At 48.0% G+C, this 16,729-nt stretch overlaps 1 protein-coding gene across 7 annotated transcripts in view; it reads left to right on the forward strand.

Annotated features, from left to right (window-relative positions):
• The window catches only part of SLC24A1 (solute carrier family 24 member 1), a 44,708-nt gene that overhangs the window by 25,702 nt on the left and 2,277 nt on the right, over positions 1-16,729 (forward strand). For 4 of the 7 annotated variants that reach the window (XM_008953313.4, XM_063596732.1, XM_063596733.1 and 1 more), the window contains 7 exons: positions 1,115-1,168; positions 2,589-2,697; positions 7,570-7,656; positions 8,755-8,846; positions 13,537-14,082; positions 14,810-14,899; positions 15,781-15,947. In XM_008953313.4, the coding sequence (XP_008951561.3) occupies positions 1,115-1,168; positions 2,589-2,697; positions 7,570-7,656; positions 8,755-8,846; positions 13,537-14,082; positions 14,810-14,899; positions 15,781-15,947 (1,145 nt within the window). The other 3 variants (XM_008953314.4, XM_034938965.3, XM_063596735.1) reach the window with 3 other exon arrangements.

Below are 16,729 nucleotides of genomic sequence, written 5' to 3' on the forward strand. Positions count from 1 at the left end.
TGCGTGGCAAAAAAAGAAAAAAAAAGGTAGAGTCTACATGTAGCTGGTAGACAATTCATGCAGTGAAAAGTTAAAGTGCTTTTTTTTAAAAAAAAGTTCAAATGATATTACAAGACTGTGAGTGTAAAGTGGCAAGCTAGTGGTTCAGACAGTAAATACACAGGCTTAATGCTTCTTCATCTTGGATTGTCTAGGGCTGTCCCACTTCCCAGCTGGCTGCCCCATAGCTTTCCCAAAACACTAGCACTTACCTGAGCACACAGCTGATTTTAGTATCACAGAATGTGTTCACTGTTATACAGCTTTCCAGGAGAGAGGTATTGTAATGAGCTGAAGGGAGGGTGGGAGGGGGCATGGAAGGGGCATTTGGGAAAGCTTCATACAAGAATTCACCCTGAATTTTATAAAGAATGGATAAGATTTGAGTAGGCAGAAAGGAATGGAGATGGCATTTTAGGCAGGAGAAAAAGGCATGAACAAGGGAACAAGACTTAGAATAGATTAAGTGTATTTAGAGGACCGTTGATTTTCATTTATTCATTCATTTAATAAATATTGAGCTCTTGCTAAGTGCTGGGCAGTGTTCTCATGCTGGCCACACAGTGGTGAATAAAATAGTCTACCTTCAAGATGCTAGTGGGGCAGTCAACTTATTTCCACAAATAAATTGGGGAAAGTGCAGTGAAGGAAAAGAACAGGGGTCTATAAAAGAATTATACATGGCTTCCCAGAGGAAGGTGACACTTAAGTGGAGACCAGAAGCCTGAGGAGGGAAAGAGCATTACGGACAGGGGGCGAGGGGCCCTGTGATGAGGGTTTTGAGGTGGGTGAAGAGGATGGCACATTTCAGAAACCCAAAGGCAGTTGGTGCCACTGGACTATGGTGAGTGGACAGATTCGACTGGGGGTACTGCATTGCAGGCTGAAGCCAGATTATAGAAGGTCAGACTGGAGGGATGGAACATGTTGAAACATTTTCTGAGACCAGATTATTTCGGAGTGTGTTTCTGTATTTCAACCTGAGGACTTCCGTGGAGAAAGGGATGTAGGGGGGATGTAGGGAGAAAGTGAGGGTCTCGCCACAACATCTCGTGACTCCTCTCCCTGTTTGCAGCCGGGCGATGGGGCCATTGCGGTGGATGAGCTACAGGATAACAAGAAGCTGAAGGTGGGTGCCGTATGGAGTCTGCCCAGTGGGGACACTGCAGGGTCTCAGTGGATGGTCACAGGCCCAGGGTATTGTGGCCCTGTGCTGGGGACCCTGGCTGTGCTCAGGCCTAGGAAGCTCCTGGGAGCACTGCCAGGGTGAGGCAAGGGAAGAGAGGGCTCTTTTTCTGAGAACTCTCACCTCCAGATGGCCTTTGAGGAGGTGCTAGTTTGGGAGCTAAGTCTGGAATGTTACAGTCCTCTCTGCCATTAGCTTGCTGTGTGACCTTGAGCTTCAGATTCTGCATCTGTAAAATGACTGTTTGAACTAGATGAATTCAAGTCCTAATGTACAGCCCAACATTGTATGATTGATATAAAAGCCGGATTACCTATGGCTTTGGAATGCCCCAGAACTAAGAGAAAGATAGCAGGGGAACTGGAGAGGACAGGAGTCTGAGGTTTCTGAAAAACTGTGTCTTAGCTGTTTATAGCCTATGAAGTATCTGGAAAGAATTATGGGGAACTTTGAAAGGAGTTCCGAACTTGAACCTAAAGAACCTCCCCCATCCAAAGAAAATCTCTGACTTGTGGTGAAGTAGTGTCACCACAACCACTAGATGGCAGAAGAGTTCAGATCAGAGGGATGAGGGGGAAGAAAGGAGGGAGGAAAAAGAGAAGGGAGGGAGGACTCAGCAAGTGTGGAAGCGTTGTCTTTGCATGTTCCATTGTAAATCAGATGATATTTCTATATGTGTCACTATGAATAAGTGTCACATCTGTGTCTGTACAGTATAGATGTGTGTGTATGTGTGTACCTGTGAGGGTCTCTGAGCACATGGGCAGAAAACAAAACAAAACAAAACTGAAAACTGGGAATCAGAAGACCACAGAAGACCTGGGTACCAGTCTGACTCTTTCATTTACTTCCCGCATGACCTTGGCTTAGGCACCTAGCTTCTTTGAGTTTTCCTTTCCCTTTCCATAGATAGGGATCATAGCTTTGCTTGTCTCTGGGAGTGGGGCAATGATAAAACGTGATAATGCTCTTTGTGGACTGTAAAGGGCTGTAGCCATGTGCAGTGGGTCTGTCTGTGTGGTGTGTGGGTGAGGGAGTGTTTCTGAGGGTGTACTTGCAGGGATGTGCAAACCCTTCGTAACGTGATATTCCTAATACACCAGGTTGCTCCCTGTGGAGACGTTGGGAAATTATTCAGTACCTAAAACAAAATAGTCCTGGAAGAGCTGAGGGGAGGCTGAGAAAGAAAGTAGTGTAACTCTCTTGGTTGGAGGTGGAGGAAGAGGGGAGGTCAGGATAAGGCATCTGTGCTTTCTCCCTGATCTTTATGGGAAAGAGGCAAGGTTAGTGATGCCCTCGTGTGGTTCCTCCCCTGGCTTGGACAGGGGCCCACTGAGGCCTGTGCGGCTCTCCTCTTGCTCAGCTCCCGTCCTTGCTGACCCGAGGGAGCAGCTCGACCTCTCTGCACAACACCACCATCCGCAGCACCATCTACCAGCTCATGCTCCACAGCCTGGACCCCCTGAGGGAAGGTAAGCAAGGCCTCTCCAGACCTTTGTGGTTTGCCCCATCCACTCCTTCCCTCCTGCAGCTGGAGAAGAACTGGGACCTGAAAATCCTAGAGGCAGTGAGGAGGGAGTGGGAAGAGATAATAAGCAGAGGAAAGTAGTAAAAGTCAGACAGTCTGGGAAAGAGGGTAGAGACCAAGACAGGGGACTCACCAAGAGAGGGCAACAAAGAACATGGAGGCTAAGGTCCTTGGGTATCCACATCCCACTTCCCTGCCTCTGTCCCTCCCTGTAAAATGAAGGCATTAACCTGCAGTTAGGCTGTGAGTACCATGTGCTCTGCACAGATTTGGGTTGGGGCTGCCCTGCAAAGCCCACTGCCCAGGAGTCAGCCCCAGTGTTCCACGGAGAGTGTCTAGCCAAGCAGCTCAGCCCAGGCTGATTGGCCTGGGCTGCTTCTGGGGACGCCTCTTGTAGGGTCCCAAAGCCCAGAAGTTCTTAGTGGCACTTCCTTTTGCTTTATATTCAACTCTGGAGTCCTAGGAAACCTGCCAACTCCTCCCCAAGTCTGGAATCCCAAAGGACACCCTGGAAACTGCCAGGACCCTTTTAAGGGTGATGAGGGTAAGAGCAGGGTCCAAAGTACAGTGGGGGCTGTTGTCCAATTTGACAAATGGTGGCAGTGGCTGAGATTCTCACTGTCCACCTTACCACATCCTGCCTTCTGCTTCTCTTGCCCAGAGAGCTGCCCCCAACATGCATCTCAGACCCCTAAAGGGCACTTCTCAGCTACTCTCCTGCTCTCCTGGAGCCTCCCCATCTCTGGGGCTCTGGTGCAGAACCGGAACCCAGCCAGGAGGCCCATCAAGGAAATGCTAGCCTTTGTGCAAAAGCCAAGGGCTTGGACTGCAGTTGGGCAGGAGGGCTGAGGGCTGAGCTGAATATGACACCACAGAATGATCCATTGAGTCCCAGGGAGCACTCTGACTGACCTTTCTGGCTCAAGGACAAATTTTCGGGGCTCAGAATTTTCTTTAGGCTCTGAAGTCCTTTTCAGAGACAATATTGGGTTGTCAGTTGTTTTAAAAAAAAATACCAGCCAGGCATGGTGGCTCACGCCTGTAATCCTAGCATCTTGGGAGGCCGAGGCAGGTGGATTGCCTGAGCTCAGGAGTCCGAGACCAGCCTGGGCAACACGGTGAAACGCCATCTCTACTAAAATACAAAAAAATTAGCCAGGCGTGGTGGCAGGCGCCTGTAATCCCAGCTACTTGGGAGGCTGAGACGGGAGAATCGCTTGAACCCGGGAGGTGGAGGTTGTAGTGAGCCGAGATTGCACCGCCGCACTCCAGCCTAGGCTGCAGAGTGAGACTCCACCTCAAATAAATAAATAAATAAATAATTTTTAAAAAGGCTGGACACAGTGGCTCACGCCTGTAATCCCAGTACTTTGGGAGGCCAAGGTGGGCGGATCACGAGGTCAAGAAATTGAGAGCATCCTGGGCAACATGGTGAAACCCTGTCTCTACTAAAAACACAAAAATTGGCACACACCTGTAGTCCCAACTACTTGGGAGGCTGAGGCAGGAGAATCACTTGAACCCGGGAGGCAGAGATTGCAGTAAGCCAAGATCGTGCCACTGCACTCCAGCCTGGTGACAGAGCGAGACCATCTCTAAATAAACAAATAAATAAATAAATAAATAAACCATACTGTGAAAAGCTGCATCAAAGACAAGTGATGAAACCTTCCTTAGGAATTCCTCAAGGTAAGAACAGAGAGAGAGAGAAAGGGAGAAAAAAATTAATCTAAGCTGCTGATGGAGCTGTTAGGAAAAAAAGAGAGAGAAAAGAAAAAATAAAAAGCAATTCCTCAAGGTAAACCTCAGCAGACATGTGAGAGAGGCCACCCCCAAATGTCAGCTCTAGAAAAATAGTACCTCTGGGGTTTGCAAAATGGAAGCTGCAGCCCCTGACAGCCTCTGGTGATGAGTGCCGGGGTGCTCTGGCCAGGGCCCCATGAGGAAAGCTGTATCTCTGGGTCATCAGTGGCTACTCCCAGAGGAATCACTGACTCTAGCAAAGTCCTGATGATAAAGACCTCTTGGGTGGGACTGGAGGGCCCCCAGCTGGGCATCTCCATGACCAACAGCCTCCAGCTGGCCTACTTGTCCTAACAGGATTATGTGATGTTCAGGCCAGGCTGAGGTCAGAGGAGATTGATGCTAAAGCCATGATCTGGCCCTGCTGAGAGGGGAGAGGCATGTGAGGAAACGAGTGCCCAGGAGCCAGCAGCAATCATCCCAGGGAGGACAAGCATGCTGGTACATTGTCTCTGGGTGTCTTTGGGGCATGGAATGGCTCTCGTGACTGCAGATGTCCTCTGGGATTCAGTCGTGCTCAAGAGCCCAGCCTGATTCTACACCCTGAGATGACATGTGGGAGGGGTGGGGACCATGCAGGGCTGTGATGAGGGCCTTTGTTCCCCAGGCTCTCTAGATGCACATTTGTGTTTTTGTATGCTGTTTCCAGATGGCTGTCCAGATGTTTCCACTCTTTACAGGTGTTCCAGCTCTTTCCACAGAGCTGATCCGTGGAAAAGATGTTTCCTGGGGTCTGAACTCTCACCTTCCCTGTGAAGGGGCTTTTCCTCTCCAGGGTCCCATGGCTTTTCTGGTGATTTCACTTGGATGTGTGTGAGACAGGGTGGGGGAGACCCTGCAGCTGAGTGGAACTGCAGAGTGGAACAGAGTGTAACTGTTTATTTCCATAGGTTTTTGGGGAACAGGTGGTATTTTGGTTACACAAGTAAGTTCTCTAGTGGTGATTTTTGAGATTTTGGTGCACCCGTCACCCAAGCAGTATACACTGAACCCAATTCTTAGTAGTTTTCCTCAGTAACATGGGAAGTGAGAGTCTAGGCTGTGATGAGGATGAGAAGGAAAGGGGGAAGCTTGTGTTTATGGCTAGCCCTTCCAGCAACAGCCAGCAGATAATCTCAGTGCCAAGACCAGAACCAAGGGAGCCCTCCTGTGACAGCAGCTACACATTGCTCAACAGAAGACTTCAGGGTTTGATTAGTGCCAAGGGGGCACTGGGTTTGTCTGGACGAAGGTGTGTTGGCCCCCCACCTCTCAGTTCTGATGAGGACCCAGGCCCACCAGGCCACTTCGAGGGACCACACATGTCATAGTGGCTCTACCCATGGAGCTTATTGCCAGAGCCAGCTGCAGCTGAACTAACTGAGAGTTTAGGAGACAGGTAGAGAGGAGGAAATTCCAGACCCATTTATCTGTTTCCTGCTTGTCCTGGAGCCAGGCAGAGGCTTTGATCCACCCAGCTTCCCAGATTGCACTTTCCAGCTTCTCCGTTTCCTCTCAGTCCGTCTGTATTATGGACTAGATGATCTCCAGGGATCCTTCTAACTCGGACCCTCTGGGATGCCGGGCATCATCACTGTGGGGGTGCTTCCCAGGTAGGACAGCTGCTCTCAACTACTCTTGTCAATTTGTTTTCATCATTGTTGTTGTTGTTGTTACAGCTAAAAGTTAATAGAGTGCTTTCTAGGTGCCAGACACTGTTTTGACCATATTCATGTATAAATTCATTTACTTTGTCACCAACTCTGGAAGATTTTACAGATGAAGAATCTGAAGTACAGAGAGCTTAAGGAATCACCCAGTTAGGTCCACAGCTATAGCGCAAGTGGCAGAACTAGGATTCAAACCCAGGTCATCAGGCTTCAGAATTCGTGCTAAAGGAACAATATGAGTGAGGCCAGCATTTGCAAAGGTAAAAGTGTTTTTATTTATTTTGTCTCATGGATCCTCATCACATCAGTCCCCTGAGGATATGACGGTATTGCCTTTTTAGAGAGGATGCTGAGGCTTAGTGCCGGCACACAGGCTTCCCAAAGTCACCCGGTGCTCATGGGGCAGAGCCAGCCTAAATTCAGAATAGAGCCCATAGATCCCATGACACCACTTTGTTCTTCACTTGCACCACTGCCCTCGCCCTCCCAGGCCACACAGCTGTGGACTCCTTCACCTCAGCCTTGTTCCTTCTTCCCTTCTCACCTTGAAATTATACACGTAAAGTGCTTTGCATGTTTCCTGGCACGTAGTCCCAGTTAAAGAGAGTTGTCTGTCCCGTGTTTCTCACCTGGAAATCAGGGCAGCACAATTCTGTGCATGCTGCCCTGTGGGCCTCCAGCAAAGCATGTGCATAGGGATCTGAAGGAGGCCCTTCTCGGGCTCTTGTTGTGCCTGGGGTCAAAAAGGGTGTATCCGAGAGTTTGTTGGTGAACCATTTCCCCTTTTCCACTGGAGAGGGAAGGCTTATCAACATGGCCATCAGCCGTCCCCCTGGAGCTATAACAAAGCCTCTAGTAGATTCATAGAAAGTAAGCTACAAAGATAATATAGTCCAAGGATGGCAAAAACATCTCCCTGCAATTATTTCTCCATTCCATGTCTATCACAGACATTACCAATCAATCATGGTAATTTTCTACAAAGTTTGGGTCAGAGTCCTTCTCAATTCAGTACCCAAGCAGGCCATCACTTGAGCTTGTAAAGGAAATAAATCCTATTTCTTGGTCCTGAGTCCAACCATGTCATTTTACCAGAGAGGAAATAGGCCTTGAGAAGGGAAATGACTTACCCTAGGTCACAGCCAGTCAGTGACAATGCAGAGAATGTAAGACAGAACTTTGGGAATTAGGCACCACAACTAGGCCTCGTAGGATCAGAATCCAGAAGTCACAACCCCCATGGCAGCCTTTTCCCACACTCTGCAGCTGCCCTCTGGCTGCTCAGCTGACTGTCCTAACTGAAAGGGCGTGGCAGGGATGATCCTACAATTCCAGGTAAGATGTATGTCCTGTCTCATTTGCAGTTCGCCTTGCCAAGGAGAAGGAGGAGGAGAGCTTGAATCAAGAGGCCAGATCCCAACCCCAGGCCAAAGCAGAAAGCAAACCAGAAGGTGAGAGGATGGCCAGACCAGTGGGTTTTCTCCTGCCCCCCTCTCCCTGCTGTCAGTAGTGAGCTTGGCCTGGAGGCAGCAGCCAGCCAGGCCAGGGGCTGAGGCACATCTTTGGCCTCTGTGAGCCAGTCAGTTAGAGTGATGGTAGGGTGTTGCCCTAATCGCCGCTCCACTCCAGACTCTTCCTTCCCAGGTGCTGTCTTTCTGACATGGCCGCTGGTCTGAGAGTGCCCCCATACAGCTTCCTCTCCGTTTTCCACAGCTGGGGTAGGCGAGGGAAGGCTAGGGGTTGTTGAACTCCCACTTCTTTTTGCTAAATCTCATCCCAAATGAGACTGTGGGACTTTATTTCTTCTTCCTGTCTCTTCTGTACAAGGACAGTGTTGCTAGTTATTGGTCTGAAATCAGCAACCCCAGTGAGGGAAGGCTACCAGGGGTCTGGTGTCACAGAAGTCTAGTATCTGTGTGGCAGCTAGGACTGAGAAAGTGGGACAGCCACTGCCATGTCGGCTCTGCACAGCACACCAGGACTGCCTGATCCACCCAGCAACCCCTGGAGGGAGGTGGAACAGCAGTCATTCTTCCCATCCTATAGACAAGAGTCTCAGAGAGGTCAAGTGACTTCCCAAAGCCACACAGCCAAGAAGTGAGAGAACCTGTACCTAAACCTAGCTCTCCAGACTTTCCAAGTTTCCCTTCCCGTCAGTCCTGTTCCAAGGCTTCAAAAGCTGCTGCCTTTGGAATCAGCAGGATCCTTCCCAAAGGGTCATTCTCTGAGTGCTGGGAGCTTTGCCCTCTCTCTGTTCTGACTGCCCAGCTGTTGACAGTGTCTTTGGCCACAATGGCCAGGATGGAAATGTCTGTGAATTATAGGGGAGCACGGATGGTCACTTGCCAACTGTCTTCTCATCTGCAGATAGGTCAGGGCAATAACAATTCACATCATCTTACTTTTCCTACCAACAAGAAAATCCCCCAAATAAACCTTCAGAAACCCTGAAGTCCAATAGCCCTGTAGCCACTTATGCCAGTGTCTCTGCCAGCTTCCTTCAGAACCTTGTCCACTCTTCTGATGTAACCCATGTTTATCCTTTAAAGAGGAGGAGCCAGCCAAGCTCCCTGCGGTCACGGTCACACCAGCCCCTGTTCCAGACATCAAGGGAGATCAGAAGGAGAATCCAGGCGGTCAGGTAGGCACCCAGCCTTGGCACAGACAAAATTGGAGAGGTCTAGGGAAGGAACTCTTGACCAAAAATACATCCTCCCTGAAGGTCTGAAATCCTATTTGAGGTTCATTCCTCTGGGGGTAAATATTACTCTTTCTCTGAAGATCACTTGAAAAATACAAGTATCTCATGGGGCCAATTAACTCACTGGAACATCTTACATGAGTGAGCTAACATATTGACAATGTATTGTGAACTGTCACATGCTGTAAGAACATAAGGAATAATTGTTAGTGGGTCTGTCAGCAACTAGGTGACAGTGAGACCAGGTAGCTCCTGAGCACAGGGAAGCTTGAAATGCAGGTGGGAGGGATGCTGGGTGAAGGCTTTCCAACCTTCTGAGGCTCCTCATTGCCTACTGCACCTGGTCAGGCATCTCAGCCTTGTCTGCAGAGCTTTCCAAGTCCTGATACTGCCCTGTCTTTACAGCCTCATGGTCTCTTCTTCTACCGTGCTCCAGCCAAACTGGATTTCTTGTCTCCATGTTTTTCTTTTTTTAATTTTTATTTTTGTATTTTTAGTAGAGACGGGGTTTCAACATGTTGGCCAGGATGGTCTTGATCTCCTGACCTTGTGGTCCACCCACCTTAGCCTCCCAAAGTGCTGGGATTATAGGCATGAGCCACCACGCCCGGCCGTCTCCATGTTTTTCTACCTCCCAGCCTTGGCTCACATGGTTTTCTCTCCCTAGAATGCCTTTTCTCCTCCATTTTCATATATCCTCATCTTACCACGCACCCCACCCCCCTCCCCAGCCCCTGGCCCGTATAAACACCTTTGTCATGTAGCTGCCTTGAACCACTCCAAATCTGAATGCCCCTGGTGCTCTGCACCTATCCCAGGGCTTTTACCACCTGTCTTCCTTGGATTCTGAGCCTACTAGGTGGTGAGGTTCCTGAAGGCAAGATCGAAGTCTGAGTCATCCCTGTCTCCCCTACAGAGGGAAGCAGAATGCCTGGTGCACAGCTGGCTCAATATATGTTGAGTGACTGACAGTAAAAAACATTCCATTTGCAAGTTCCATCTCTTTTTTTCTCTCCATTCAATACCCAGAAAACGCTTGATTATATCTCGTCCTTAAGCCAGCAACTTTGGGTTCAGCGTCTAAGACAGCTTCATGGTAACATAAGTAGGTCTATTACCGCTAGCTCAAGTAAAAGGGATTAAGAGGATACAGAGGTATCCCCTGGAATCCCAGGGCAGGAAGTGAAGCTTGATCTCATGAAGAGCTGGGCCTAGGCCTGAGAAGGCATCTGTGACCCTGGTGGCTTCTCATTCCATGTCCTGTTCTCCCTCACATTCCTTCTCTGAGTACAGGCTCTATCATGGGCCTCTCTTGGCAGGCTGGCTTCATTTGTTCCCTTATGAGCACATATAACCCCAAGCTACAATCCCAATCCTGCATACACAGGAGAATCAGTGACTGGTTTCCAGTCTTAAAAGAGAGAGAATCGGGCCGGGTGTTGTGGCTCACACCTGTAATCCTTGCACTTTGGGAGGCCGAGGCAGGAGGATCACTTGAGGTCAGGAGTTTGAGACCAGCCTGGCCAACATGGTGAAACCCCATCTCTACTAAAAATACAAAAATTAGCCGGGTGTGGTGGTGCGTGCCTGTAATCCCAGCTACTTGGGAGGCTGAGGCAGGAGAATCACTTGAACTGTGGAGGCAGAGATTGCAGTGAGCAGAAGTCGCACCACTACACTCCAGCCTGGGTGACAGAGCAAGACTGTCTCAAAAAAAAAAAAAAAAAAGAGAGAGACAGAGAGAGAAAGAATCGGTTCAACCCAGCTCCTTGGTCAAGAATCCAGCTTGCATCCAACTGGTTGTGGCTGGCTGACTTGACTCCAACACAGGAAGAGGAAGCTACTTGCTCAGCTGGGGCTATTAGGAGTGACAGTCTTCAGAGTAGAGGGTGCAGAACAGACAGACACTCCCATATTTATGGGTTTAAATGACTTGTCATCTCCTCTGGGAAGCATTCTCTACCTGATGGGGGTAGACAGGAGAGGGCAGGAACGATTTCAGACGAAAATCTTCTCAATCCTCATTCTCAGTTCAAACTGCAGGCCTCATCAGTAGTATTTGTTGTCTTCATTGGGGGTTCTCAACCCTGGTTGCATATTAGAATAATTTGGGGAAGTAAAAAAAATGACCAGGCCCCACCCCCAACCAATGAAGTCAGAATATCTGGGGTGGGTCCTTGGGCATCAATGGTTTAAAAAGCCTTCAGGGCTGGGTGCGGTGGCTCACGCCTGTAATCCCAGCACTTTGGGAGGCCGAGGCGGGCGGATCACGAGCTCAGGAGATCGAGACCATCCTGGCTAACACGGTGAAACCCCATCTCTACTAAAAATACAAAAAATTAGCCAGGTGTGGTGGCACATGCCTGTAATCCCAGCTACTCGGGATGCTGAGGTGAGAGAATGGCGTGAACCCAGGAGGCGGAGCTTGCAGTGAGCCCAGATGGTGCCACTGCACTCCAGCCTGGGCGACAGAGCAAGACTCCGCCTCAAAAAAAAAAAAGAAAAAAAAAAAAAAAAGCCTTCAGGTGATTTTAATGTGCAGCACAATTGAGACTCACTCAACATCCTTTGGGGGTTGCCAATATCATGACATTTGTTACAGACAACATATTTACTCCATGAACACACAGCCCAGGGCTCTTGCTCAAGGGATGGACCAGCATATTGCTACAGGTTAGCTGGTTGCCTAATCTGAGGACACTCTGAATCAATGGCTTTTAATTTTATCTCTTTTTTTTTTTTGAGACTGAGTCTTGCTCTGTCGCCTAGGCTGGAGTGCAGTGACACGATCTCAGCTCACTGCAACCTCTGCCTCCCGGGTTCAAGCAATTCTCCAGCCTCAGCCTCCTGATGAGCTGGAATTACAGGCACTTACAGGCATGCACCACCACGCCTGGCTAATTTTTTTTTTTTTTTTTTTTTTTTTTTTAGTAGAGATGGGGTTTCACCACTTTAGTCAGACTGGTCTCAAACTCCTGACCTCATGATCCGCCCGACAAAGCCTCCCAAAGTGCTGAGATTACAGGTGTGAGCCACCGTGCCCAGCCTATCTCTTAAATTTTTTACAGGGGTATGGGGTCTCACTATATTGCCCAGGCTGGCCTGGAACTCCTGGGCTCTAGCGATCCTACTGCCTCAGCTGCCTGAGTAGTTGAAACATAGGCATCTATGTCTGAGACCACACCCAGCTATCAATGGCTTTTAGGGTGTGTGGAGATAGTCAGTGGTTCCCAAACACTGGTCTAAAGGTGGATGTTTTAGGAACAGCTGTGAGTATGTTAAAATACAGATTCCTGGCTTCCAATTCTAGAGATTCTAATTCAGTTGGTCCAGGTGGGGTCAGAAAATCTGTATTTCTTTTTTCTCTTTGAGACAGAGTCTTGCTCTGTCACCCAGGCTGGAGTGCGTGACGCAATCTCAGCTCACTGCAACTTCCACCACCCAGGTTCAAACAATTCTGCCTCAGCCTCCTGAGTAGCTAGGATTACAGGCGCCTGCCACCGCGCCCAGCTAATTTTTGTATTTTTAGTAGAGACAGGGTTTCAACCATGTTGGCCAGGCTGGTCTCAAACTCCTGACCTTGTGATCCGCCCACCTCAGCCTCCTAAAGTGCTAGGATTACAGGCATGAGCCACCGTGCCCAGCCTAAAAATCTGAATTTCTAATAAGCTCCTCAGGCTACCAAGTTTGGGAGCCAGACATCTCATTTGGCCCTTTACCTGGTATTGATTGGTAAAGCAGGATAGCTTGGTGGACCACCCATATTCAAATCCCAACTTCATCACTTATAAACCACGTGGACCATGGGCAAGTTACTTAGTTCCTTTTACTCTAGTTTCTCCATCTGTAAGATGGGCATAGTTTTATCCATATCATCAATTAATTGATTCATAAAACACCGTAAGTGCTAGCTATTATTATTAAACTACTTCCCATGGTGCCTGGCATATAAAAACCCTCAATAAATAGGCATTATCATCCTTATTTTGTAGATATAAGGTAATAAAACAATTTAGGAGTTTTAGTAGACTCAGCAATGCATTGTGACCACCAAAGGATGTCATGCCATATTAAGCAACATTAATGGAAACATTGTATCTAAGACAAGGGAGGTGATAGTCCTGTTCCACTCCATGCAATATTCTGTATTCAGTTTTGGATGCCCTCCTCCTGGGATATAAGCTAATTAAAATGAGTTCACCAGGATAGGGAGGAGGCTCTAGGCCATAGCATGTAGAAATGATATAAGGACCTGGGAATCTTTAACCCAGGGAAGAGAGCTGTCTCATGGAAGACTGATGTTTTGTAAGGCATCAAAGAGTAAACCTATACATGGGGGTAGAACTTTGATATAAATATGGACTTCAGATGAATCAGAGGTGCCAAAGATGACAGAAGCTGCTTCAGGTGGTGAGCTTTCCACCCCTGGAAATGATCAAATAAAAGCTGGACAGCCACTAGGTAGGAATGTGGTCATGGGAATTCTGCTGAATTATCGCACTAGTTTTCTCCTCATACTTAAGTTTTCAGATACCTTCTGAGAAGCACGCCAACAAAAAAATGGGGGAGTAACATAAGGAAAACAAGCAGAGCAGTTACCACACATTAATCTGTTGGTTTTGGATTGCAGGAAGATGTGGCTGAGGCCGAGAGCACAGGTGAAATGCCAGGCGAAGAGGGCGAAACTGCTGGTGAAGGTGAAACTGAAGAGAAAAGTGGAGGTGAAACTCAACCAGAAGGTGAAGGTGAAACTGAAACACAAGGAAAAGGAGAAGAATGTGAAGATGAAAATGAAGCAGAAGGAAAAGGAGACAATGAAGGTGAAGATGAGGGTGAAATCCACGTAGAAGATGGTGAAATGAAAGGTAATGAAGGTGAAACTGAAAGCCAGGAACTCAGTGCTGAAAATCACAGTGAAGCCAAAAATGATGAGAAAGGTGTAGAAGATGGAGGGGGAAGTGATGGAGGGGATAGCGAAGAGGAGGAAGAGGAGGAGGAAGAGCAGGAGGAAGAGGAGGAGGAGGAGGAAGAGGAGGAGGAGGAAGAGGAGGAGAAGGGAAATGAAGAGCCTCTGTCCCTGGACTGGCCTGAAACCAGGCAGAAGCAGGCCATTTACCTCTTCCTTCTGCCCATCGTGTTCCCACTGTGGCTGACAGTCCCCGACGTCCGAAGGCAGGTGAGTGTGCCCATCTGTTTCTCAGACTCTTTATCCCCAGCAGGGCTGTGGGGTCTCTCGGCATGTGGGGCTCACACTCAAGAGGAGGAAGAGGCCAGGGACAACCAGCTTATCAGGGCTCCACCATTGAGATCTGGGAAGGGACTGAAGCCTTGGAGGGGGACTATGTGCTTAGGGGACATACCACTGGGACTGGGAGGCCCTAGATCTCATGCGCTTTATTCCCACTGCTATAAGCAGCATACACTAGTCCCTCTTTGACTCCTATCTCAGTTTCTTGATTTTAATTTGAGAATGATACCACTAAACCTCCTGCATATTTCACAGGAGTATTCCCAAAACCCAGGGAAATCACTAGTATTTATACCCAACATTCTTATTTGCAAGGAAAGGTCTGACCAGAAAGGAATGGTACAAGGAGGTTGCAAAAGCCAAACCAGATACCTAGATTGGCCTGGTTCTAGGGCAAGCAAACAGCTTTCTTCCATCTGGTGACTGCTGTCCACCCTACTGGCTGGACTCCCCTACAGGTGTACCCCCAACCCCCATCCTTTTCCATCCATCTCAAGGTCCTCCCTGGAGAGAGAGCTCTCAGGTCAAATGTCTCCATTTCGCCTCCATCACTCTTCCATTAGACCTTGTCACTGATTGTTGGGCTTGCTCAGAAGGGCCAAAGACCTTTTAACCTCTACAGCTTACTTCTTGTCCTTTTCAAACTTTCAAACAGGAGTCTAGGAAGTTTTTTGTTTTCACCTTCCTGGGATCTATCGTGTGGATAGCCATGTTCTCATACCTCATGGTGTGGTGGGCTCACCAGGTGAGTGAACAGCAGGAACGAAATCCTCTACCAGCAGGTCCCAACGACACTTTCCTTCAGGATCAATCTCCGGTACTCAGGGAATCTCGAGGATCAAGTGAATTCGTGCAGTTTCTATGTTGTTTGTAAAGGCTTAAAAGTAGACTTTTTATTCCAGTGAACGCAGTGCTTCTCAAGTGTGGCTTTTCTGTCATATCCTGTAGCATGGCATAGAAGGCCTTGGAATCCTGCCTGATTCCAGCTGAACTTGGCTTATTAGCCTTATTTCCTGCTTTCTCCGCCATGTACCCATCCCTCTCACCTGGTGAAATCCTACGCATTCTGAGAGCCAGCTTTTTTCGCCTGCTCTCTGGCATTCAATTAGTCTTCCTCTGAGTACCTATAGTGTTTCTGTTCTGCCTGGAATACTGAATTGTAATAATTGTTTACTAGCTTTCCTCCCTAAAAGGCTGAGATTAGGGTCTATGTCATCCTGCTCATACTTCACCTCCAGCCTCTTAGTTCCTGGCACACAGCAAGTGTCCACATTCCTGGAAGTAGAAATGCTGACATGAACAGCTCTTTGGAAGGGCAGTTCTTGTGGGGAGGTAGGGGTGTTAAGAGTTGGAATGACAGTGAGCAGCAGATCTGGTGTAGGTAACTTTTAGTCCAATTGTGAAAAGAAGAGCAACATGGTCCCTGCAGCCAGGAGCAGGAGTCTTGCTTGCTCTTCCTCTCTGTGGCCATCTCAGCTGTCGGTCCCCCATCACCCTTCCTCACTCAGGCTGAGGGGGTGTGGCTGAGCTCCTTAGAAGGCATTCTGTTTGCACAAAGTAGGATGTGGATAGTGCTTGGGTGTGCCTCAGGTTTTTCACCTACTGTTGACCGTTGCCGTTTACCAGGTTGGTGAAACAATAGGGATTTCTGAAGAGATCATGGGCCTGACAATCCTTGCAGCAGGCACATCAATTCCTGACCTCATCACCAGTGTGATTGTCGCTCGAAAAGGCCTGGGAGACATGGCTGTGTCAAGCTCTGTGGGCAGTAACATATTTGATATCACTGTGGGGTGAGTGGCAATGTTACTTTCTAAGGGGTGTTAAGTATGACTGGAAAACACTGCATTGGCTGTGTTCACTGGTTTTCTGCTTTATTCATTATACATAGAATAAAAGGGCATTTATATTGTTAGTTTCTGCAAAGCAACAAATATCTTCCCTTCATTCATCATAGCCAGATGGGATAATAGAACTAAAATGCTGCCTGAAATGTAACTGACTGGAATTTACAGATAAATTGAAAACCAAAGTCCATTTCATTCCATTACCAAATACTGTCAAATGCTCTGCTCACTGACTTTCAAGGCGGTGGAGGTGGGATTGGAAGGAGCAATGACTCAACTTCACTTCTTGGTACTACTCTTGCTCCTTTGTATGTGAACTCCTGCTAGCTCAGAGACTCTAAACAGCATTTTGTATAACACGCAAATGCCTTATCCTCCTGTACCCATCCTCTTACTCCATTCTCCCAACCTTGTCAGAAACAGGGGCTATTTTCATTTCCCCAATCATGTTCTGAATTTGGGTGGTAGATTTGTTTCCTTAAATTTGAATTTGTGTATGTGTATTTGGGGTGAGGGGCAGCTAAAAAGGCAGCCCTCATCACTAAAGAATTAAAAGAAATGTAGGCCTTATCAAAATGTAGAGATTTAAGAGTACATATCACATTGGGGCTGGGTGTGGTGAAGTGTGCCTGTAATTCCAGCATTTAAAAAAAAAAAAGGCACACATCAACTGATCTGAGTCATATAGAAGTCATGAAGTATGCAGAAAATAAAAACAAAGCTCAGAC

Source organism: Pan paniscus, chromosome 16 (assembly GCF_029289425.2).
Source record: "Pan paniscus chromosome 16, NHGRI_mPanPan1-v2.0_pri, whole genome shotgun sequence".
Classification (NCBI taxonomy): domain Eukaryota; kingdom Metazoa; phylum Chordata; class Mammalia; order Primates; family Hominidae; genus Pan; species Pan paniscus.